The sequence below is a fragment of the Microcebus murinus genome, chromosome 20 (assembly GCF_040939455.1).
Source record: "Microcebus murinus isolate Inina chromosome 20, M.murinus_Inina_mat1.0, whole genome shotgun sequence".
Lineage (NCBI taxonomy): Eukaryota > Metazoa > Chordata > Mammalia > Primates > Cheirogaleidae > Microcebus > Microcebus murinus.
In genome coordinates, this window is record NC_134123.1 from 33,179,564 (window position 1) to 33,202,579 (window position 23,016).

The following is a 23,016-nucleotide window of genomic DNA, read 5'->3' on the forward strand; positions in this document are numbered from 1 at the left end:
CTGTAAAGACAGTTCTGCAGACACGCGTGATTAATAAATGATGAACAGAGGCTAATAAGATGGTTTTAAATATTAATAGTGAAACATAACAGGGGAGCAGGCCAGCCGCTGAGTGGGCCTGTGCCCGGCAGGCTGCCGTCCTCAGCCACAGGCAGGCGGGCTGGGGGTGTGGGGGCAGCAGCTGGCACTGCTCGAGGCCAGGGCAGGGGTCAGGCACTTCCCTCCCGGCTCTGCGGGGATAGGGGACCCCAGCCAGCTGCTCCCTAAGTTCCCCAAAGAGCAGGGAGAGCAGGTACACGGGCCCAGGCGTGAGGGCTGTTGGCACCTGCACCCGAGTCTGGCCAGGAGAGAGCAGGGGCTCGGCCTCAGCGGACGGCCGACAAGGGCTCCAGCCCGCGTTCTCCTACTGGGAATTCGGCCTCTTCACCCCTAGGCTGGCTGCAGGCGGAGTCTGCCTGGGGCGTTGGTCTAAGCCAGGGTTAGGGCCCAGCTGGGGCTTTTCTCCTAAACTCCTTGTGAGAGGAGAGAGGGGAGCCCGGTGCCCCTGGGGCAGGTGCTTGCTATTGTTCTCCGTGCTGTTGCGAGGAGAAGCCGTGTGCGCCTGTCCCCTCCCAGCTGATACAGCCAGATGGCCACAGCAGGAAGGAGCATGTGTGTGCAGCCAGCGCGTTGCTGTGGTCACGGGCCCGTGTGGTGTTGGGGGAGGAGGTCAGTGTTAGCCCAGAGACCGCACAGCCCCGTGGGGGCCACTGGAGCCGTGGACCCGAGGGAAGCCTGACACCTGCTGTCCCCGGGACTGGGGTCAGGGGCGGTTTCCGCCTGGCCTGACAGGGGTCCGCACACGCGTGCCCCCAAGCGCATGCCCCCGCTGTGGTCAAAGGCTCCTGGCTGAGTGCGACCGTTTCTGCCATCAGGATACTACTACGACCTGGACGACTCTTACGACGAGAGTGACGAGGAGGAGGTCAGGGCCCACCTGCGCTGCGTGGCCGAGCAGCCGCCCCTCAAACTGGACACGTCCTCCGAGGTACTGGGCTCTCCTCGCCCCTGCGGTGCACTCTGGCCTGGGTCCTGGTGTGGCCTGTGCTTCCCCCACCCCACCCCCTCTGTGGCCTGGCACAGAGCCGGCCACGGCACACAGACTTTCAGGGGCCCCAGGAGAGGGGCCCCAGGACAGTGAAGACATACCACTGTCAGTGGCTTCAAACTCATTTGTTTTCTTTCCCAATCTAGAAGCTAGAGTTTTTGCAACTTTTTGGCTTGACCACCCAACAGCAGAAGGAGGAATTGGTGGCCCAGAAGCGGAGGAAGCGGCGGCGCATGCTGAGGGAGCGAAGCCCGTCGCCTCCGGCGATTCAGAGCAAGCGGCAGACACCTTCGCCAAGACTGGCGCTGTCCACCCGCTACAGCCCCGACGAGATGAACAACAGCCCTAACTTCGAAGAGAAGAAGAAGTTCCTGACCATCTTCAACCTTACCCACATCAGCGCCGAGAAGAGGAAAGGTATGGCCTCACCTGGGAAGCGGGCTGGCGAGGGTGGGCGCGGGCATCACAGGCGGGGCCCGGCGACTGCAGGCAGGACCTGGGAACACTGGGTCCCGAGGCAGCCGCCCTGCTTCGATACCTGGCACCTCAGCCTGCTCGGAGCCCATTTGCTCTTGTCGCGTCCTGGGCAGCCATGAAGACTCAGTGGTTTTCTCTCTCCACGTAAAGCCCATCTCAGGCTGACAACAGCCCTTGTCTTTTCACCATTTTCGAGCGCCTGACAGGCGCATCTCTGAGCAGAGTGCTTCGGTGACTCCCCCGGGAGTGAGGGAGGAGGGGCTGGGCGCGCAGGTGTGCCTGGCGCAGGCTCTTCCTCTGCTTGGCCGCTCGGCTTTGTGTGCCCGTGGCAGGAGGGAGGTGCGGGCATGGCCTGTAGCCGCCAGGCAGAGCAGCATGTGCTGTGAATGGATGCTTCCAGATTGGGGTGGACCCTTTGGGCTAGAATCCACACAGAAGAAATGGTGGCCTTGCAGCACTTCCCCGGTCTGCCTGACACACGTCGGCTCGGTGCCAAGATGTTACCATTCCTGGCCGTGGGTCCCTTGCAGACACCTGGTCTGTTCCCTGGGAGAGTCACAGGAAAGCAAAACGTACTTTTTGGTCCTTTAGTTGCTTCAAAACATGCCTTTTTTTTTTTTTTTTTTTTAATTGGAGTATAGCAGTTTATTTTTCTTTAACCAGTAAGTTGAAGTTTTCACTTTCCCTTTGAGGGTCAGTAACATGTTGATTTCCAGCACAAATCCTAGAAATGGGCACTTTTGTTTGCAAAAACCATCTTTTTGCCTGGCTGAATTTCTAGAGGAAGCCATAGGGAATGTGGCTGCTAAGTTTCAGAGTCATCAAGAAGTGCCACCGAAACATGAATTCACTCCGCGGAACATCCTGGGATCTTCATTCTTTTGTAGGAAACGGCATCGATCGTGGACTAGCCCTGGCGCACCCAGCGTGGGGGGAGGGGAACGTGCTGAGCCCCGGAGGCCAGGCGTGGACTTTTGGGTGTTTCCTTGTTTCTGGCCTGCCTTTGTCTTAAATAAGAGTACCTCCTTCGAAGTCACTGCGGAAGACCCTGGGCACATGGTGTTGCGTAGAGCTGTGATCACAGCACGTACAGCTGTCTTGGAACACGCCCGTCGCGCAGTAAATGCCAAGAGGAGTCTGAGCTCGCTTTAAAATGAAGCTTTCTTCCTTTAAACGCGGCCTGTCCCGTAGCACTTGCTTGTGGTTGTTCTTGGTTTGAAGTGCTCGTACCTGCCTGTCAGGACTAGGCTAGAATCCTGCCGTCCTTCCCTCTCAAAATGATACAACCGCCTCGTTAATCCCAGGCTGCTTTTCTCATAGACAAAGAGAGACTTGTTGAAATGCTCCGTGCCATGAAGCACAAGGCACTGTCGGCAGCAGTGGCAGACTCCTTGACAAACTCTCCGAGGGACAGCCCTGCAGTCTCCCTGAGTGGTAAGGGAAGGACAGCCCCACCCGCCACGCCTGGGACCATCCTGTGGGCTGCCTGGGGTCAGAGGCAGCTGCTCACGGTCTTCATCGTCATGAACCTGACCTCCTCGAGACTCTTTCTGTCCCTCACATGAGCATGCGGTTCCCACACAGCTGTGATGGTCCTCAGGACGCAGCGTGAGAGTCCAGAGGCGGGTTCAGGATTGAGGGGAGGGGCCCAGCTTCTGCAGCGCTCTGTGAGGTGGTCAGTAGTCGTCACCCCTCTGCTGCGGCACCAAGGCTTGTTAGGAGGCCAGCCCGGGCCACTGAGGCGCTATGACTTGTCCCAGCACTGACCTGCCTGCTGGCCCTGCCCGGGCTCTCTCCTTCCTGCATCTGTGTCTTGCTCATTCTTCCTTCCAGCCTTGTCAATGCCTGCTCTCACACCACCTCTCTCCTTGCGTCTCCGACTGTGCCTCTCCGCCCGGCCAGAGGAAGCAGGGCGTCTTCGTGGCCCAGCCCTGCCCCCACGTGCTCGCTCTTGCCCAGCTGGACTAAATGCCTCCGGACTGTTTTCGTGTCTTGAAGCTACTCACTTCTTCCTTCAGATCTTTCTTCCCAGGTGCCTTCTTGGGGCACTTTTCAAGGATGGACTTGCTGCTAAACACACCAATATCTTCAGACCGCAGCTGCGTGCACGATGGTTAATTAAATGCCCCTCAAGTGTTGGTTCTTTGCATTAGGTCTTTTCTTAAATGTCAGCTGTAGAGACCAGGGTCCGTGTGCTGGATAGTTAGCCTGTCAACTTGTAGCTTTTATTTAACACTTTCCTTTGCTTTCTGTCTCTAAAAGAACCAGCCACGCAGCAAGCTTCTCTGGATGGGGATAAGCCTGTCGCTGTTGCCACTTCCTTGTCTGATGTCCCAAAGGCCGGGGAGCCTGGGAAACTAGAACAGTTCCGGCCCCAGGAGCTATCGAGAGTCCAGGAGCCAGCTCCTGCCAGTGGTGAGAAGGCCAGGCTGAGCGAGGCCCCCGGGGGCAAGAAGAGCCTGAGCATGCTTCATTACATCCGGGGCACTGCGCCCAAGGACATTCCTGTGCCGTTGTCTCACAGCTTCAATGGGAAGAGCAAGCCGTGGGAGCCCTTCGTGGCGGAAGAGTTTGCGCATCAGTTCCACGAGTCAGTGTTGCAGTCCACACAGAAGGCCCTGCAGAAGCATAAAGGTAATGAGGCTGCCCAACCCCACTGGGGCCCCGAGCTGCTACAGCGGCTAATGGTCCGAGCACCAGCAGCTGCCCGGCCATGGCTTCAGGCTCTCCTCCCTACTTGGCCCTGTGCAGTGACGGTGCCTCTCAGACCTCAGTGCCCATGAAGTACCCGAGGGTCTTGTCAGGTGCAGGTTTGGGGTGGGGCCTGGGACTCCATTTCTAGCAGGCTCCTGGGTGACCCTGATGCTGCTGGTCTGTGGACCCCACTCCCAGGATATTTAGCAAATGATACCATTTGAGTTTGGTAAGTCCAGAGCAGGTACCCCGCTGGCAAAAATCGTACTCTGAATTCCTAAAGTCTGCCACAGCAGCTGCCTGGAAATTTCTCTGGTCCTTTGACCGTGGGTATCCCGGGAGTGTCTACTACACCAGGCCTGGCAGGCGCTCAGTGACGGAACACTTACCCTAGCCCTGCCTCTGAGTGTCCAGATTGACTGAGGAGTCACTACATTTTATCCCCAATGGATCAAAAGTTGAAATTGATTAGAAGAGAATCCTCAACAATTAAGTAACTGAGTATGAAATTTTTATATACTCCAGTAGCCAGAAGTTATGCCAAAACCATGTTTAACCCTCTTGGTGCGGTGGGCCAATATATCTTAACTACATAGGAGCCGATATATCGGCCCGCCGCGCTAAGAGGGTTAAGTGTTTATTATAAGCTATAAAAGCTGAACGGATAAAAAGCATTTTTAGACATCTACCTCTCGATACTGCTGGGTCTTCTACCTGAGTTAATACTGTTAACAGACAAATTGATCCCTAAGAAGCAAAGAATGCCTATGGGCACTAGTGTCTACAATGATTAACAAAGACTCCCCAAAAACCAGGAGGAATGCTTTATTGGATTTTTACCATCGACTTACTTGAAAATTTTCCAAGACAAATGTTTGCAGGTGGGGATTCCTTTACAGTGGAGCGTACGGGAGACGGTAGTCGGCCTTCCGTACCTGTGTGTTCTGCATCTGTAGATTCAGCTAACCTCAGACTGGGGATAGTTGGGGGAAACAATTCCACAAAGTTCCAAAAAACAAAACTTGAGTTTGTCCTGTGCCAAGGACTGCACTGAATCCACCCAGAGGAAGTGGCATGTGGGCCTCGTATAAGGTGTTGAGTTGTTGTCTGAAGTACACAGGAGGAAGTGTATAGGTTACGTGCAAATACTCTGCGCCATTGTCTATAACAGACTTGAGCACCGTCAGGTTTTAGTACCGTTGGGGGTCCTAGAACTAATCCCTTTAAACTGAGGGACAGCCGCACAGTGGGATTAGTTCCCAGGTGCTCTCCCTGTCCCTTCCAGATGCACTTTGCAGAGGCTTTTCTGTGGTCCTAGGACACTTTTTTCCTGCCTTGTTTTATTCCAGCTGTCTCCTGGCCTTAGGCTTCTCACGATTTTAAAGTGACCCTGCCATGCCAGTTTGATTAAGCCAGCCTCCGGGCTTCCATCTACACCGCACATGCCCTAAGACAGAGAAGACCCTGATGAGACAAGTCACAACACAGCTGACTCCTGGTAGCAGGCAGAACCCCAGCTGAGCTCAGGGACTGGAACACCTGTGCATTTCAGGAAAAGAGGGGGCTGGTATTTACCGAGGGCCAACTATAGACCAAGCTCAAACCCACAAATTCAAGCTCAGAGACGAACTCTGCCGAGGTCATCCACATGCTAGATTGGTTGGAGCTCAGCTCTGCCACTGTCCTTGTTTCTGACCTTCCGTCTTCCTAGAGGCCTGCAGTCACCCTGACTCTGCACCAAAGGCAGGGCGGAGCCTCCTTTCGTGGCAATATCCTGTGTCCGTACCCCTACACACGGTGACCTGAGCCCTGTCCTTTCCCCGCTAGGGAGCGTAGCTGTGCTGTCTGCAGAGCAGAACCACAAGGTCGACGCGTCCGTCCACTACAACATTCCCGAGCTGCAGTCCTCCAGCCGTGTCCCTCCGCCCCAGCATAATGGGCAGCAGGAGCCCACAACAAGGAAGGGGCTCCCCTCCCAGGAGATGGACCGGGACTCAGAAGAGGATGAGGACGATGACGATGATGGAGAAGACGACGAAGAAGCCCCCAGGCACAAGTGGCAAGGGATTGAGGCAATTTTCGAAGCCTACCAGGAACACATAGAAGGTACAAGAGGGGACAGAGGGAAGGGAGGGGCTGTTAAGGTCAGTTTGGAAAGGAAGCTCGATGACCAAGTCACGTAGCACTTTTGCCAGCCTCAGTTTTCGCGGTACCAGACTTACCTTTCCTAGGGCATACTGGACACAAGTACCAGAAGGCGAGCGTTCCCCAGGCAGGTGGTAGTCACTGTGTCAAACCGGAGGCTATTCTCACTGGGGACATTAAAGTACCATAACACCAAGCTATGTGTGGAGCTTGTCACTTAGCATGATGGCTCAAATGCAGGCCCTGCTCTCTGGGCTGTGTCTGAAATACTGTTAGTCCCGACACATGCCTTGGCTTCATACAAAGGTCCTGGGCTTAGCTGGAGCCCTGATAACCCAACCCAGTCACCGCTTGGGCGTACCTCACACCTGGTGACCACCCCCTTCACAGGCGTGACAAAACCCTTGTGCTGCAGGGACAGCTCCATGGCCAGTGTGCGCCAGTCACGTTTTCAGATACCTTTACTCTGAGGTTCACCTCTGGACAAGCACTTTGTCGAAAGAAGCAAGCTCTTGGTAAAAGCTTAGCCAAAGCTTGCCTCCCCCGGCAGAACCCAGAATGTTCTCCTGGGGAAGCCAGGGCATTGGGCGGACTTAAGCACACAGCTTCCATGTTAGGGAGTTGGGCACCATTGTGTTTACAACACACCACCATGTGCCTCTGTTTCCCCAGAATGTTGCAAAGACCCCTTCGGGGCATAGCACAGGTATGCAGGCACTGCCGGGCCAGTCACCACTGCTGCCTTCTGCGGCTGATTAGCAATATCATAGAAGAGTTTTCAGCCAGGTGTGGTGGCTCAGGTCTATAATCCCAGCACTTGGGGAGGCTGAGGCAGGAGGATCAGTTGAGGCCAAGAGTTTGAGACCAGCCTAGGGCAATACACGGAGACTCCTATCTTTACAAAAAGAAAAAATTAGCCACGTGTGACAGTGTACACCGCTAATTCCAGCCACTCAGGAGGCTGAGGTTTTTGTCATGTATTACGATGTCATGTTAAATATGCAGACTTGATCATGAATGTCGGTCACTTCAGACAATACTTTGAAATGTTCGAGTGGTATTCTCAAGCCACAGAGCTGTCCAGACGCCCATGCAGCCACAGCCAGGGTGTGGGGCTGCACTCTGCTCCCTTCCCTCCCTCACATGGGGGCCTTCTCTTAAATTTGTGGCCCCTGCACTCCCTTACCACTGTTATTTCTTAGACTTACACATGTCCAGCAGCAATATACAGCATTTTTTTTTTAAGTTCACCGGAAATAAGTCTTTTCTGGGTGAGTGTTTGGTGCCTCGTTTGGCATTCCTTCCCTACCCCAGAGTGCGAGGATGTTTTTCTGTGTTTCCTTCTAGAAGTCTTTAGGGTCTGCTTTTCTTGCCGTGCCTAGAATGCGTCTGTGAGTGCAGAGTAAGGCAAAAATCTTACCGCACACCTTTCCCACCCAGACAGCTCACTGTTCCGACAGCTTACGTGGTACCCCGTGGGGTGTGTCCTGGTCAGGCTGTGCCCGCACACGCGCCTGGTCACCCGTCGTCCTCTCCTGGCCGGCCCCGGGTGGTGCCAGAGCTTTGCACCTCTCCACTGTCTGGAGAGCAGCTCCCCTGACTCCGCCTCCTCTAAGCTGCTGCTCAGCTGTTCTTGGCCCTGGCCTTTCCCCCATGAATTTTAGGGTCACCTTGTGATCTCCTCCCAGAAGACCCCGTCGGGAATTTCCATTGCATTGAGTTTACAGACTTGGGGAGAACTGGCATCCGTGTCTATGAAGTTCTTATACTAAATTTAGGTTTCACTTAACTTAAAAATCCAAAGTAAAAAACTTTCATTACCTATGATGATTCTGTAGGTAGCAACCATAGTTCTTCCCTTTTGAATTTTTTTACTTCTAATTTTCATGTCATACTGCATGACGTAGGACCTCCAAGTGCTGTCGGAGGCTTGTCTTGTTTGTGGAACTTCAGGAGCATTCGTTAAAGAACGAAGGTGACCAGGCACAGTGGCTCACATCTGTAATCCCATCTCTTTGGAAGGCTGAGGCAGGAAGGTCACTTGAGATTAGGAGTTTGAGACCAGCCTGGGAAACACAGCAAGACCCATCTCCAAAATAAGATCATCCAGGCATGGTGTGTACCTATAGTCCTAGCTACTTGGGAGGCTAAGGTGGGAGGATCACTTGAGTCCAAGAGTTGGAGGTTACAGTGGTCTATGATAGTGCCCTTGTACTGCAGCCTGGGTGACAGAACAAGCCCATGTCTCTAAAAAGAAGGGGGACGGTGAAGGTTTGCATTTGCCGAGTTTATACTGTTGGTCCAAATCACCTTATTTTTCATCTTTTGATTTTCCTGATGTTGTTCGATCCTTGAATTTGTTAGTACACCTTTAGGATTATGTTCTTTATTAATTTCATTATACTTTGTTTTGCTGTCACAGTTGTTCCAGCCACTATAACATCAGTCCAGTAGCTTTCCCCATTTTTTGTCCTCTGAAACACTTTATAAAGTAGGGGTTTATCCTTGAAGGCTTGAAATCATCCTTATTAAAACTAGGCCTGGTATCTTGGTAAAGCAGAGGTTTTATTTTACTAATTAAAGTCCATAACATTTCTTCCTAATGTCTAACAGATACTCTATTGCCTGGGCCAGAGTGCTATGGCATCAGCCTAGCTCACAGCAATCCTTCTGCCTCAGCCTCCTGAGTTAGCTGGGACTATAGGCACGCTAATTGTTTTCTATTTTAGTAGAGATGGGGTTTCGAACTCCTGACCTTGAGCGATCCTCCCAGAGTGCTAGGATTACAGGCGTGAGCCACCCACCACGCCCAGCCCCTAATGTCTCTTAATCTGCCTTTTGCTTCTAGATCCTTGTGTTGGATTGGGTTTTAGTGACATTTTATGAATTATTAGTACAATTTGAAGTGCTGGGAGCATTGTAGTCCACAGGAGCGAGGGAGGCCTTTGCTGGGCCAGGAGGACAGTGTGCAGAGGCAGCACTTGCCAGGCCTCCAGCCCGGCGCGTAAAAGGTACATCGCCATTTCTTCTTGTTTCAGAGCAAAACCTGGAGCGGCAGGTGTTGCAGACACAGTGCAGACGGCTGGAGGCCCGGCACTACAGCCTCAGCCTGACTGCGGAGCAGCTCTCCCACAGTGTGGCGGTAAGTCGGCAAGCAAGGCAAGGGCAGGAGGCGTCTTAAGTTTTAGAGAGGAAATCTGCTCTTAAGGGGAAAATTCAGGTACTTTGTTGATTATCCAAGATATAGCTAAGGAGCGAAGTATCTTTAACTTGCAGAATATTGATCCTAGGAGAGCAGAGATGCTACTTACATATCCCTCTTGGAGAATTACTTATTGCCTGTAGCGGTCTCCTACCGTGATTTGCCAAGGAGGGTGGAAGAGGGTTTTGTCGGAGAAGGGGAAAGCTCTTGAGGTAACCAAAACCACCTCACACCACCTTCTGCCGGCTCAGCAAGTCTGCCAGCTATACTAGGAGGATCTGTCCAGCAGGCTTCCTCCAGGGGCAGGTCTCAGATCACTCCCCAAGGTCTTACATCTGCAGGTGCCAAGACAGCAGTGGACACTGATTCTTTAAAAGCAGGTGTGAGAATCTAGGGCTCGGGAAGAGCCGGTGCAAGCTGTCCCCAGAGGCCACTCTCGGAACACAGGCTGGAAGGGGAGATTTGCAAAGTGGAAGGTTTACCTTTCTACAAGGCGCCCAATGCTTTCATGTACCACACGCATTTCCTTGTGAGCAAGACGGGTTTGTTTTGACGTGAATTTCCTTCTCCACAGGAGTTGAGGAGCCAGAAACAGAAGATTGTCTCGGAAAGGGAGCGGCTCCAGGCAGAACTGGACCACTTACGGAAGTGCCTTGCCTTGCCTGCAATGCATTGGCCTAGGGGCTACTTTAAGGGATATCCCAGGTGACGGTTTCCCTTGCACTAGGCTGAACCTATAGTATAGAAATATTATCTATTTTATTACCTTGAATATTTAATATTTTTCACTGGGAGGTTTGAAGCTTAAAAAAATAAGAATGTGCCATGCATGAAGAAAAGGATTCCAGGCTCCAGAAAAAAAGAACGGACTCACCTTGACTTCAATGCAGTTGAATCACCTTTGTCATTCAGCGAGCAACCAACCAATGTAGGACGCCCATAGCTTTTCTTTTTAAAGGTGGTTTACTCCTTCCCCCACGTCATTATTTTTTAATCTGAAAATTACCAACACTAAAACTTTATCATTTATAGCCCCCGATGCATACGATTAGATCAAACCAGTTATTTTCTGTTTCTTTTGTGTTGCCACGTTGTTATGCCTCAAGAACGAAGTTTGCTTTTGCTGCAGTGATGAGGTGGGTCTCACTTCTCCCCAGGAATGAGACTTGCTTCGGCTGAAAAGGCTGGGTACATTGTAAATAAAAAGGGCTTATTTGTTTGTTATTTTCCTGCAAAATTTTCTTCAAAGTGACAGGTCCTAGGAGCACACAAAGCAACAACCCAAAGGCTTTTCCCTGGAAAAGCTCTTACCTAAAGATAAAACAAATCCACAAACTAAAGGTACCTTTTTATTACTCCGTGGGGGAGAATGTACAGAGCTCTATGTATACATATATTCACACCCACCAAATTGTTACTGCAGTGGGTAGTGGTTTTCATACAAACGTAAATTTTGAGAGAAAAGTCAAAGGTGCTTCAGCCTTGTACTGTGTATATATATTAAAAAACAAAGTTTTGTATGTTTTTATTACTTTAATTATTGTTATAAAAAGCCTGCCATTTTTAATATGTGGTTTGGGGGATTTTTTTGTTTGTTTGTTTTTCCTGTTTGGGGATTTTGTTTGTTCTGTTTGTTTTTCTGGGCAAAAAAAAAAAAAAAAAACTTGCTTTTAGTGTTTGTACTGCTGCTGGTCAGGACATTAAAATATTGAAGTGTTTTTAAAAATTAAAAAAGAAGAAAAGTAAAAGAGCTTACCACTGGCGCCTATGCGATCACTTCATTTTTAATTTCAGTTGCACCAGAAACTGACACAGAAAGCCATGCGTTACTGCTTACCTCCTCCTTGCCCCCCACCCCACATCTGGACACACTAATAGCAGATACAGCTCATTGCTGTTAAGTGAGGAGGGGACAGTCTGTGATGGGAACAAAGTAGAACCTGTGTGTGGCGATCACGTGAACACATGGGTGTGGGGCTTAAAAAAAAAAAAAAAAACCTTTCAGGAAATAATTTCTGTGATAGAATTCTAAGATGCCCGAGAGCAAGTGCAGAGTAGGAGCTTTAGAGGCTTTATATAGATGCAAAGCTTTGTGTAAGAGCCTAAAGTAGGCTAAACCATGTCTGAGTTGAACCCCTCCTTTTGAACTTACTGTGACAAGCACAGGAATGGCCAGAAACGGGGCTCATCACACCAAGGTGAAACAGTGAGCAAGTCTTTCCTCCTGGTCCCAGTCACTGCTCGTTCAGGCAGCGTGTAGATCAAGGCGGCATCTAGTGCCCAAACGGGCCCCCATCACTGCTCAGTGGTCTGGTGGGGAGAAGCAGAGGCCTGGCCCCAAGCAGGGCAGCCACCCTGTGTGCTGGCTGCTCACTGCTGTGACCGGTGGCCGCGCCCTCAGCCCCAGCTTTTGCTGTGCAGAACAGCTTGCTGGCAGCTGGCATTGTGTTGCTTTATCGGCCCCTGCACAGTTTGCTTTGTACATCTGCCAAGAATCTTCCAGTTATTAGCAAACTCAGACAAATGTGCCGCCAGTATTATCAGCAGTCAACAAGCACCTTCCTCTCCACAGAGGCGACTGGAAGAGGACTCAGTGGGCTGTGCTGCAGTCCTCCCCCCCTGAAAGACACTGAGGTCAACATGTTCCACAGGTATTCAGAGGGAGCTACGCTGCCAACAATCAGGGCAAGGCAAAATCTGTCTACTTAAAATCTGCTTGCAGTTTCTGGTCTGAAAGCCAGAGAGTCACATCTTAGCACTTCACTCCCAGACCACCTCCTACATCACAGAGGATGTCTGAATGCCTTTGCTAATGAGCTTTGGTAATGGCCTTGGCTAAGTAAAAGGAAAAGTAGATCTCGTAACATAATGGAAAAGGCAAGCACAGCCCATCCCTTGCCATCCAAGGGGAGCTCCCTTGGTTGGATTTCTTGGTATGGGGAGAGTTCACGGCCCATGGGACAAATGACTTGCTGTTATAGAGAGGCCTGTCGTGTGGGAGCTGTGTCGCTGAGCTAGCAATAACTGCTTTCTCCCTTTCTGGGTAGAAATCCCACCTTTCCCCTACCCTTGAGCTTCTCGACCACTCTGCCTCACCATTCTCCCACCTACCTGTGGAGATCTCCGAACATTGGTATGCTCAAGAAATGACAGTCGGAATACAAATACAAACCGATAAGGCAGCACGAACAAACTAAAAAAAAAGAAAATGTCTCTTGAAAACAAAAGTGTACCACTAAGACATAGTATCTAACAATGGTTTTCCCATCCAACACTTAGTTTTCCTATGATTCTGCAAGGACAGTCACATCTAAATCTGTTTTCAGCTGGGCTTCACAAAAATTTGACACATACGTGATTTCTGAAGCTTTTTGTTCAGCTCTTTTCACCACTGTGTTTGAAAAAAACTTAAGTCCATCAAATGTGCCCTAGAGTTGATTCTGCATCCTGTGTGTCAGTATTTGCAAGATGCCCTCAGTCCTTCCCATCTAGGAGTCTTCCTATTTACCTGGAAGGGACAGCTGCCATCTGTCCTCTGCAGAGGAATCCTTTTGAGGGAGACCTTCCCAACACTAAATCTGGTTCCACGTTTAATCAGATCTTTGAAACAAGTTTTTGTTTCATATAATCAGCCAAAGTGACATGATAAAATATGCTAATAGTCCACTGTCTCAGATAAGTGACCAAGGTAGCATTTAACATTTTTGTCTATAATCTTAAAGGGATAAAACAATTGGCATTAACCATTCTAATAGATTGGACCCTTACGGATATTCAGAGTATTAAAAGGAGCCCACACCTTCAGCAGCAAAGAACTGCAACACAGGAAATCTTAAGCTTGTAGCAGAATGGTATTTTCCTCAAGTAGCTCACAATACTGCCAAATCTCAAAACTTAGGCTGAATTTCAAACCCTTTTCCCCTCTGAGCTGTGTGTTTAAAGCGTAGAAAATTCCAGGGATCCACCACAAGATGGAGGTGGTCAGCACAAACCTATGCTGTTACTCTTTAAAGTGTATATTAGCCACTTAGCATTCTCTATACTCTTTCAAGTAACCAACCTGTTGACTTTCTTACTACTTGCAGTAGCCTGTCCCCAACTTTTTGATCCAGTGCTTAACTTAAAAAAAAACTCCTTAACTCTGCCTTGACCTGAGGAAGACCATGCTAATTGGTTGTGTTACTTTGTACCCCTGTGCTTATTACTAGAACAGTAAAACCCATACACGGGTGGGAAGGAGGAACACCGATGCCTCGGTCACTCTGGGGGCAGTTTAGATGCTGTGAAATTAAACCTGTTCTAAGTGTACTTGTTTGAATTAATTGTATTGTATTATTTGTTGAATGTAGTAATTAGGTATTTATGAATATATTGCTGTAATTTCTGACAACATCCAAAAAATAAAATCTTCCTAAATCATGTTAAGAGGAAAATCTTTTTTACATTATAATAAGGCCCCAAAAGAAAAGCTCAACAACAATGTCATTCTCAGGTAAAAGGTGAAGACAGATTTAACTATACACCTCAGCTGGTGTAGGTTTTAAGACCAAGGTATTAGGGGTGAGATCAGACACATGGGCCCCTCCATAATAAAAACTAGTTTCATTCTAAAAGCTCTCCAGATGAAATCTGGAGGATTCCGAGTAAGGAAAAGATAAGTCCTGTGCCCCAAAACCAACCCTCTGAATTGGTATCTATGGAGCTATCTTCTGGTCAGAACCCTCTGGGTCTGGCCCTCTGTCCAAAGGATGACCAAGCAACTTGGCGCTCGAGGCCGGGTACCTGCCGACTGCGCACACGTGTTCTCTGGGCTCCCCAGACGATCCGCTGGGTACCACCGTCAGCAACCAGCTGGTTACAGAACTTCCCGCTCACCGCATGACACTGGGCAGTCATTGCCCTCCGTCAAGGTTCTATGTTTCCATAAGGGACCTAGCGACTCCAAACGCCACACTTGAATCGTCATTTTCTCTTAGGGAAAAACTTCCCCCGACCCACCGCTACCTACAACAGAGTCCTTCCCCTAAACCCATCAAGAACAACATTAGGAAGAAAAGTCAGACCTTCAGTGTTGTGTCTTAAGCTTCACTCATCACATGATTAATGCGCTGGACTCGTTTTTCCCTGACTTTCCTCTTGACAAGCCACCCAGTAAGCCTTAGCCGCAGCAGCGCAGGACGCAGTGCTCCTCTTTGCTGTTTCCAGTCAGCTGCCACACACTTCGGTGATCAGCTCATCTCAGCCACAGGGCTCAGCCCTTCTACTTGGTAGTTCTATAGCACAAAACCCAACAGAAGAGTCAGATTGGGGTTGTTCCATTTTTATTGTGGATTGGAGCTTAGAGGATAAGCACTGGTCAGCATCACTGGCTGCTCCATCTGCCATCCTCTGTGAGCAACCTCTGTAGGAGTCTAAATTTAGCCCCAAGAAAACAGGATCAAGAAGGGGGGAAAGCTGTCGGTACATCACCGCTCCCACTGTATCTACAACTAACAGTCACTCACCCGTGCATGACAGTTCTGCTAGGGAGAATAACTTATTTGCCTACACCTTCACTCTCTCTCTTCCATGAAAGAAAAGCTGGCTTCTAGAAATAGATATGGAATTAAAGAACACTCCAGGGAGCTGAGATGAGGACTAATCACAGACTTGTTTCTCCAACACTGTTATGAATGCATTCCCTGCACCATCATACATGTTTTTCATAGGGTCAAAAGTGTTTCTTGAGCTCCAGAACCACGAGTACCTCTGTCACGTCCCCCAGCAAGCCGCCTGCTGCCAGGCCTTTACGAATCACAAGCCTCTCTAGAAGTCCTGAGACTGGGCACTCTCAGAAGGCTGGAGGTTTGTGCGGAGCTTGTACATGTGATCAAGCGCGCGTGTGAGAAAAGCCCCGCTGGTGTTGATCTCCATCAAGGTCAAGTTATCCAGCTAAAACAAAAGAAAACAGACCAAAGTTGACCAAGAAGTTTTTGATTTGAGAAAAAGGTAAACTCTGCTAAATAAAAATAAGAAACCGATGTTTTTTGTTTTGAAAGCACAGCTAGCGCCCTTGCTTGCAGTAGCCTCAGCAGGCAGGATGCCACGTGGTCTTCCTCGGCACGCAAGCCCCGCCCACCGGCATCCAGGCGAGCGGACACCAGAGGACAGCCAGACATGCGCCTACCTTGGCGTGCGCCTCCTGCTGTCTCACAAAGCTGTCAGCGGACACTCGCAGTTTGGCTATGCGAGTGTCCCACATGTCCTTGACCAGGGTCCGGATCTCATCTGCTTTCGGGATGTTGTCTGAAGCACTAAAGGAAGCAAGGGGTAAGATAAATCAGGAAGCAACACTGGACCGAGGGGCTCTTTTCAGGCAAAATACTTCAGCTATTCTAGACTCAGAAAATCTGTTTCATTTTCAATTTTAAGAGGTAAGGATTTGTAGCAGTTAAGCTTGGTGCCAAGGATATTCAGCAGTGATCCACATTAAGTTATTTTGCTCCTGTTAACTGTCCCATGGCAGGCTGTTACACAGGACTCTGTTTACCTAAGAAATTTAGGTACTAAAATCTCTGCTCTGAGTCCGACATCCTTTCCTCAGGGTTACAGTGTTCTGTGCTGCATAATCTCCATCTAGAATGAACTTGTTTCAATGGCTGGCTCAGAGGTCGTGACTTGTTTGCTCCCTGTTTACAGAGTGTTGAGCAGATCCCTGTTCCCCACCAGCAGTCAGGGGATCACAACCCATCAGGGAAGGCAAGTCCCGCTCTGTGTCAGGCACTGTGCTCAGCACTTAACGTGACATCTCTATCCTCACAAAAACCCTGCAGGCCCAGGATTACCCCACTCTTCAAATAAAAGTAAAGTTACAAAAACCACAGAAGAGGCCAGGCCAGTGGCTCACGTCTGTAATACTAGCACTCTGAGAGGCCGAGGCAGGAGGATTGTTTGAGCTCAGGAGTTTGAGACCAGCCTGAGCAAGAGTGAGAACCAGTCTCTATTAAAAATAAAAATTAATTGGCCAACTAAAAATATATAGAAAAAATTAGCCAAGCATAGTGGCGCATGCCTGTAGTCCCAGCAATTCCAGAGGCTGAGGCAGGAGGATCGCTTGAGCCCAGGAGTTTGAGGTTGCTGTGAGCTAGGCTGACGCCATGGCACTCTGGCCCGGGCAACAGAGTGAGACTCTCTCTCAAAAGAAAATCACAGGCCGGGCGCTGTGGCTCACGCCTGTAATCCTAGCTCTTGGGAGGCCGAGGCGGGTGGATTGCTCAAGGTCAGGAGTTCAAAACCAGCCTGAGCAAGAGCGAGACCCCGTCTCTACTATAAATAGAAAGAAATTAATTGGCCAACTGATATATATATAAAAAATTAGCCGGGCATGGTGGCGCATGCCTGTAGTCCCAGCTACCTGGGAGGCTGAGGCAGAAGGATCACTCGAGCCCAGGAGTTTGAGGTTGCTGTGAGCTAGGCTGACACCACGGCACTCACTCTAGCCTGGGCAACAAAGCAAGACTCTGTCTCAAAAAAAAAAAAAAAAAAAAAAAAAAGAAAATCACAGAAGAAATTGCAAATTAGCAAACTGAGCACACCTATACATAGCAAAATTCTGGGTAAAAGTTCAAAGTCAGTGAGGGCAATAACAGCCCTCCTTTGTGAAATATATTTTAACTAACCTTTGACAAAAAAGATAGATAAAGCCAGAAGTAAATATGGTTCCTCACTAGGCATCCTCAGGTAAGCTAGAAATTCTCTCTCCATATGCTACAATTAGCTCAGGATTAGTAGATGGCAAATCAGTCGTACAAAACTTATGTAGCATACTCTACTTATGAATTCAAACATTTAGATCTTTGCTCTGAACAGCAGGCTAAACAAAGGACCTCAATTCCTTATCAACTAAACTACAGAACAAACATGAAATTAGGTCCTGTAGCCAAATGATTATAAAACATAGTTTTTGATAGAAACTGCCTACATAATATATTGAACTTCAAAAACTAAAAACAAACAGGCCCCCTTCACCTGGCCAACGCCAACTTCTGACCTCGTCTGTTTCCAGATCCTCCCCTTCCAAGCTACGGTCCCCACAGCCACCGCAGTCACTCAGATCCCTCTGATGACACGCCCCTCCCAGGGGCTCTCCATCCACTGCCTGCTCCCACACACGCCCAAGTGCCTCTGCTCCCCCGGCACACCGACACTGCCGCGCTCTGTGCCTGAGCACAGCCAGCTCCTCCTGCCCCACCGCCTCTCCCCACGGCTCACCTGATTTCCCCGCCTTCTTCAAGCCTGTGCTCGCAGCGAGCCCATCTCTGGCACAGCAGGCCCGTAGCCCAGTGGACTCCCAACAGCACTGGCCGCATTGCAGTTTAACTGCTGGCCAACAGGCTCACATCTCTCCCCCTCCACATTAGGAGCTCAGGCCTACGTGACTAATTCCACTGTCTAGCAGAACACTGTGTGTTGTTGGTTCTAAGATTTTATTGAACAAAATGGGTGAACTGCTGCCTCATATCAACCCAAGCACAAGTCCATGTGTGTACCCAAAGTTTTCCTTTAAATCTGGCAGTGCCATTTAGTGCTGCCCTGTAGTAGGCAGCAGTAGTAACATCCCAATTTTTAGTTCTAGTCCTGCTCTTGAACCCATCCATTAAAAGATGCTCAGGGAGCTTTAAAAGCTTGACATTTTGCAAATTAACTTCTAATTATCTCCCAGGCAAAAGTATCCATATTGGTCTTCTCCCTTTACTGGTTTCACTCATTCATTCAACAAACATGAGCACCAGGCACCATGCTGGGGACACAATGCATAGAAGACACAGCCCCTGCCCTTTTAGAATGGGATTAGAAAATTATGATCATGTCAAATGTCATGGTGGTGTACAGAGCTGCTAAAAGAACATGTGCACTAAATCTGGGAGAAATACTTGTTATGCTAAACCCCAGGAGGTGAGGAGGGAAGGGCAGAGGGAACAGTATGTGCAAAGCCATGAGGACCCCAGTATGTCTGAAGAAATGACAGAATCCAGTGTGAGCCTGAACCCAACAGAACCAGAGGGAAGAACCGTAGAGAAGTGTGAAAGAGGGAAGGAGGGGCACCCACCAGGCTGTGTGTGTACCGCCTGACCACCATACTCAGGACTTTAGACAACAACCCTGGAAAGGCTCCAGAGATTTCTAAGTAGGAGAGTCTCATGGCAGCTTTGCCTTTAAAAGACCACTCTGGCCACAACATGAATGAATTAGAAGCCAATGTGGGGTGCAGTACGGATGTAGGCAAACAAGTTAAGGAGTTACCGTAGCATGTTTTTGCCATGACGGGCTCTCCCAATAGTGCAGAGGCAGAGGCGAATGTGAGCCCTCTGGCCCTTCCCATGAAAGACACACAAGAACTCAAGTTCACATACCTCGAGGAGAAAAAGGAGTAAAGCTACACTAAATAAAACATGTATGTTGTTAAGGCTGCTGCTGGAGATGGTGGCTCACACCTGACTAATGCCAAGTGATAAGAGGTAGAATAGGAAGAGCCAAGGGATTTACTGAGGGGCAGAGAAAAGGAAAAATGAGAGACAGGAGGCAGGGGAAGAACAGGAGAGAGCGAGCAAGCTACACACAGACATGGAGAGAGTCTGGCAAGTGTGCATGCAAAGAGATGACCTCCAGGTGACTGATCTGACAAACAGGGTGGCCAGTGCTGCCACTTACTGCGGTAATGAGCAGGGAACAAGAAAGGGAGGGGGAAGAGTTAGAGGCAGAGAACTCTGAGTCCATTCTCAAGTATGGACACTAAGAAATGAGATCTACTCACTGATTTAATAGGAGTTTGGTAAGTTCCATGTAGTACGGGCTAGGCATCGGGGTGAAAGTTTCTTCCTTCCGTTCATGATCCCTCATCTTTTCCAACTTTTCTGAAATTCAATACATTTTACAGTCATTATAACCAAGATATTTGATAAACTTGGAAGGTTTAAAAATCTATGTTACCTACTTGATTGACTAGCAAATACATGAAAACACTTTTTGGAATAACATTTAGATAACTATATAGATAATTTGAGGCTTTCTCCTCAAAAATTTCTGTAAGAAAGGTAAGTTTCTGTTGTTGCTTTGGCCTGCAGAGTAGATTCCTGATTTTTTTGATGCAATAAGTGATCCAAGCAATCGGTGATTCAAGAAACACATTTATACTAAGCTTTGTTCGGAAGGGAGCAAGACAACTCACAAACTGCAGCCACCCTAGTCTGGCATGAAATGGTATCTGAGGGGTTAAAGCCCAGGACCTGAACAGCACAGTTGTGTCCGGTTCCACCCAGCATCAGCTCCATTCTCATGTACGCCCCAACACCCCCTTGCTCCGTCTTACTGGCCTGTGAAATCCCAGCCCCAGGTGTGGACTGTGAGGTGTGGGTAAGGGACACACAGGAAGCACGACTCTGCTGCAGGTCCCACTTGAAAGGATTGCCCACCCATCTCCAGGGCCCTAGGTGCCATCCTACAACCCTCACACTTCCCTGGTCCACTGCCCCCTCCTCTATTGCCAGCACCTCCTCCACCCATGGCCCAGTCCTCACCTGACACCTTGCTGAATGTGCCTGCACCCCCCACCCCCCGCATTGTTCCCACTCACTCAAAGACCAGCCTGCCAGATGCGCCCTGGACCTGCCACTCACCTGCGCAGGAACACACTCCTGCAGCTCTCAGGCTTTTGAATGATCACTGTCCCTTACTGCTTGATCTTCCAAACACACTAACATCTCCCATCTTACAAAGACCCTCCTCTGACACAAAATCAGCTACCAATGCATTTGTCTCAAAAAAAAAAAAAAAAAACAGAGAGAGAGACTCGCTTTGTTGCCCAGGCTAGAGTGCCGTGGTGTCAGCCTGGCTCACAGCAACTCCAACTCCTGGGCTCAAGCGATCCTCCTGTCTCAGCCTCCCAAATAGCTGGGACTACAGGCGTGCGCCACCGTGCCCGGCTAATTTTTTTTTCTATATATATTAGTTGGCCCATTAATTTCTTTCTATTTTTAGTAGAGACGGGGTCTCGCTCTTGCTCAGGCTGGTTTCGAACTCCTGACCTGGGTCAATCCGCCCGCCTTGGCCTCCCAGAGTGCTAGGATGACAGGCGTGAGCCACCGTGCCCGGCCAACGAATGCTTCTTTAAAGGTCATAATTTTTATTTTAAAGCAAGTTGAAATATCTAAAAGCAAAGTATGAACTAAAACTTTCAGACACTCAAAAACTGGCCGGGCGAGGTGGCTCACGCCTGTAATCCTAGCAATCTGGGAGGCCGAGGCGGGTGGATTGCTCGAGGTCAGGAGTTCGAGACCAGCCTGAGCAAGAGCGAGACCCCGTCTCTACCATAAATAGAAAGAACTTAATTGGCCAACTAATATATATAGAAAAAACTAGCCAGGCATGGTGGCGCATGCCTGTAGTCCCAGCTAATTGGGAGGCTGAGGCAGGAGGATCGCTTGAGCCCAGGAGTTTGAGGTTGCTGTGAGCTAGGCTGACGCCACGGCACTCACTCTAGCCTGGCGAGACTCTGTCTCAACAAAGCGAGACTCTGTCTCAAAAAAAAAAAAAAAAAAAACTAACATAACATTAGTATCCGCGGTCAGCAGACAGCTGAGAGGTGAATCTGGAACCAGTCATTTCAGCTGATCAGTGGCTAATGGAGCAGCTGGAATATGGGCCAGATCAGGAATAAGTCCCCATGCCCCTGCCGGGTGGGAGAGGGTGTCACCCCAAACCAGCCTCCACCCCATCCTTACCTACATCCATCCACTCTGGAGGGAGCAACCGACATTTCTGTCTTTGTTTCAGGTTAATTGCCAACCACAGAGGCACCTCCACCGGCAAACCAGGGTTAAAAGGCCCCAGGTCCCCCTGCCAAATGGGAAAACAATTCCCGGTAAGTCAAAAAACAACAAAAAAAAAAAAAACAAAAAGCATCACCGTACCCCGTTGCTATCAAATAATTATCAAGGCAGTGCATAACCTGAAGTCCAAATAAGCAAACGCCAGCTGTTACTGCAGACCGCGGGAAGGCACCTCCCAAAGCCCTGCGGCCACGTGGGCGCAGTCCTCCCTGACACCGGGACTTCCCTGAAGGCCGCGGACATCGCACACACCTGCGGTCACCTGCGAAGCGCTTAGTTGAGCCAAGGCCCGCGATGGCCGCACCTCTTCCCGCCCCCGCGACCTCCCTTCCAGAGCGGGCCTCGAGCGCGGGCCTCCGGCGTCGCGGGGCGCGGACCCGAGGGGCTTCCCTGTCCCAGAAGCGAAGTCAGGCTCTCGGAGCCTCGCCTCCCTCGCCCGGAAAGCCGGGGCCGGGGGCGCAGGTGCACCGCCCCGAGCAGGTGGTTTCCGCAGGAGCGGGGAGCGCCTCGAGCCCCACCACGCCCCCGACCGGGCCGGCCTCCCCGAGGGACCGGACCCCGCGGCCCCAACCCGGGCCGGCCTCCCTGAAGGGCTGGACCCCGCGGCCCCGCGGCCCCAACCCGGGCCGGCCTCCCTGAAGGGCTGGACCCCGCGGCCCCGCGGCCCCAACCCGGGCCGGCCTCCCTGAAGGGCCAGACCCCGCGGCCCCAAACCCGGGCCGGCCTCCCTGAAGGACCGGACCCCGCGGCCCCAAACCCGGGCCGGCCTCCCTGAAGGGCCAGACCCCGCGGCCCCAAACCCGGGCCGGCCTCCCTGAAGGACCGGACCCCGCGGCCCCAAACCCGGGCCGGCCTCCCTGAAGGGCCCGACCCCGCGGCCCCAACCCGGGCCGGCCTCCCTGAAGGGCCCGACCCCGCGGCCCCAACCCGGGCCGGCCTCCCTGAAGGGCCGGACCCCGCGGCCCCAAGCCGGCAGACCTCCCCGAGAGGCCCGAGCTCCCGCCCGGAGTCCGCCGGCCCCGCCGCCCTTACCCCGATGAGGTAGATCTTATCCAAACTGAAGTTCGGGATAATGGTAACCAGCTCCTTCTCGGCCAGAAACTCCACCTCGGCCGCGTCCATGGCGGCGCAAGCTGCCGGCCGGACACTCCGCCGTCTCCTCAGGCCCCTCGGCGTCCGGGAGGAGACGCCATGGCCGCCGCTTTCCCGCCACAGCGCGCAAACCCGCCCCCGCCGGAAGGCGGCCCGCGGCGGCCTATGAGGACGCGGCGCTCTCCGCGGGGCGGCGGGAGGCGGAGCCCGCGGTTGCTACGAGCCCGTGGATTGGCGCGTCTGAGAGAGGCTGCGCGCCGGCCCCGCCCCCACAGGCGCTGAGCACCTGGAGCTGCGTCTGGGGTCCCTTCACCTGCCCGGGCGCCCACCTGTCAACACCTGAGTCAGGAGCTGGGGCGGAGCTCGAGGCCGCGTCTACACCAGCGTGCCCCATCGGGCCAGGAGTAAATGCATTTAGCCCGGACACGGGGTGACCTGGCCAGATGGACACC

At 51.0% G+C, this 23,016-nt stretch overlaps 2 protein-coding genes across 3 annotated transcripts in view; one reads left to right on the forward strand and one right to left on the reverse strand.

Annotated features, from left to right (window-relative positions):
- The window catches only part of LOC105871350 (genetic suppressor element 1), a 111,904-nt gene extending 97,880 nt beyond the window's left edge, over positions 1 to 14,024 (forward strand). The window contains exons 10-16 of one of the 2 annotated variants that reach the window (XM_012764653.3): positions 915 to 1,027; positions 1,234 to 1,504; positions 2,885 to 2,998; positions 3,827 to 4,198; positions 6,086 to 6,364; positions 9,442 to 9,545; positions 10,180 to 14,024. In XM_012764653.3, the coding sequence (XP_012620107.2) occupies positions 915 to 1,027; positions 1,234 to 1,504; positions 2,885 to 2,998; positions 3,827 to 4,198; positions 6,086 to 6,364; positions 9,442 to 9,545; positions 10,180 to 10,314 (1,388 nt within the window). In that variant the 3' untranslated portion in view covers positions 10,315 to 14,024. The remainder of the gene's footprint in view (positions 1 to 914; positions 1,028 to 1,233; positions 1,505 to 2,884; positions 2,999 to 3,826; positions 4,199 to 6,085; positions 6,365 to 9,441; positions 9,546 to 10,179) is intronic. The other variant, XM_075995839.1, reaches the window with a different exon arrangement.
- Positions 14,025 to 14,890: 866 nt separating this feature from the next.
- Positions 14,891 to 22,728, reverse strand: GINS2 (GINS complex subunit 2). Its single transcript, XM_012764657.3, has 5 exons — positions 22,505 to 22,728; positions 21,365 to 21,479; positions 19,399 to 19,498; positions 15,772 to 15,898; positions 14,891 to 15,536 (listed from the first exon to the last, which is right to left on the reverse strand). Exons 1-5 carry the CDS (start codon positions 22,592 to 22,594, stop codon positions 15,411 to 15,413), a joined length of 558 nt encoding a protein of 185 aa, XP_012620111.1. The 5' UTR covers positions 22,595 to 22,728; the 3' UTR covers positions 14,891 to 15,410.
- Positions 22,729 to 23,016: the final 288 nt, after the last annotated feature.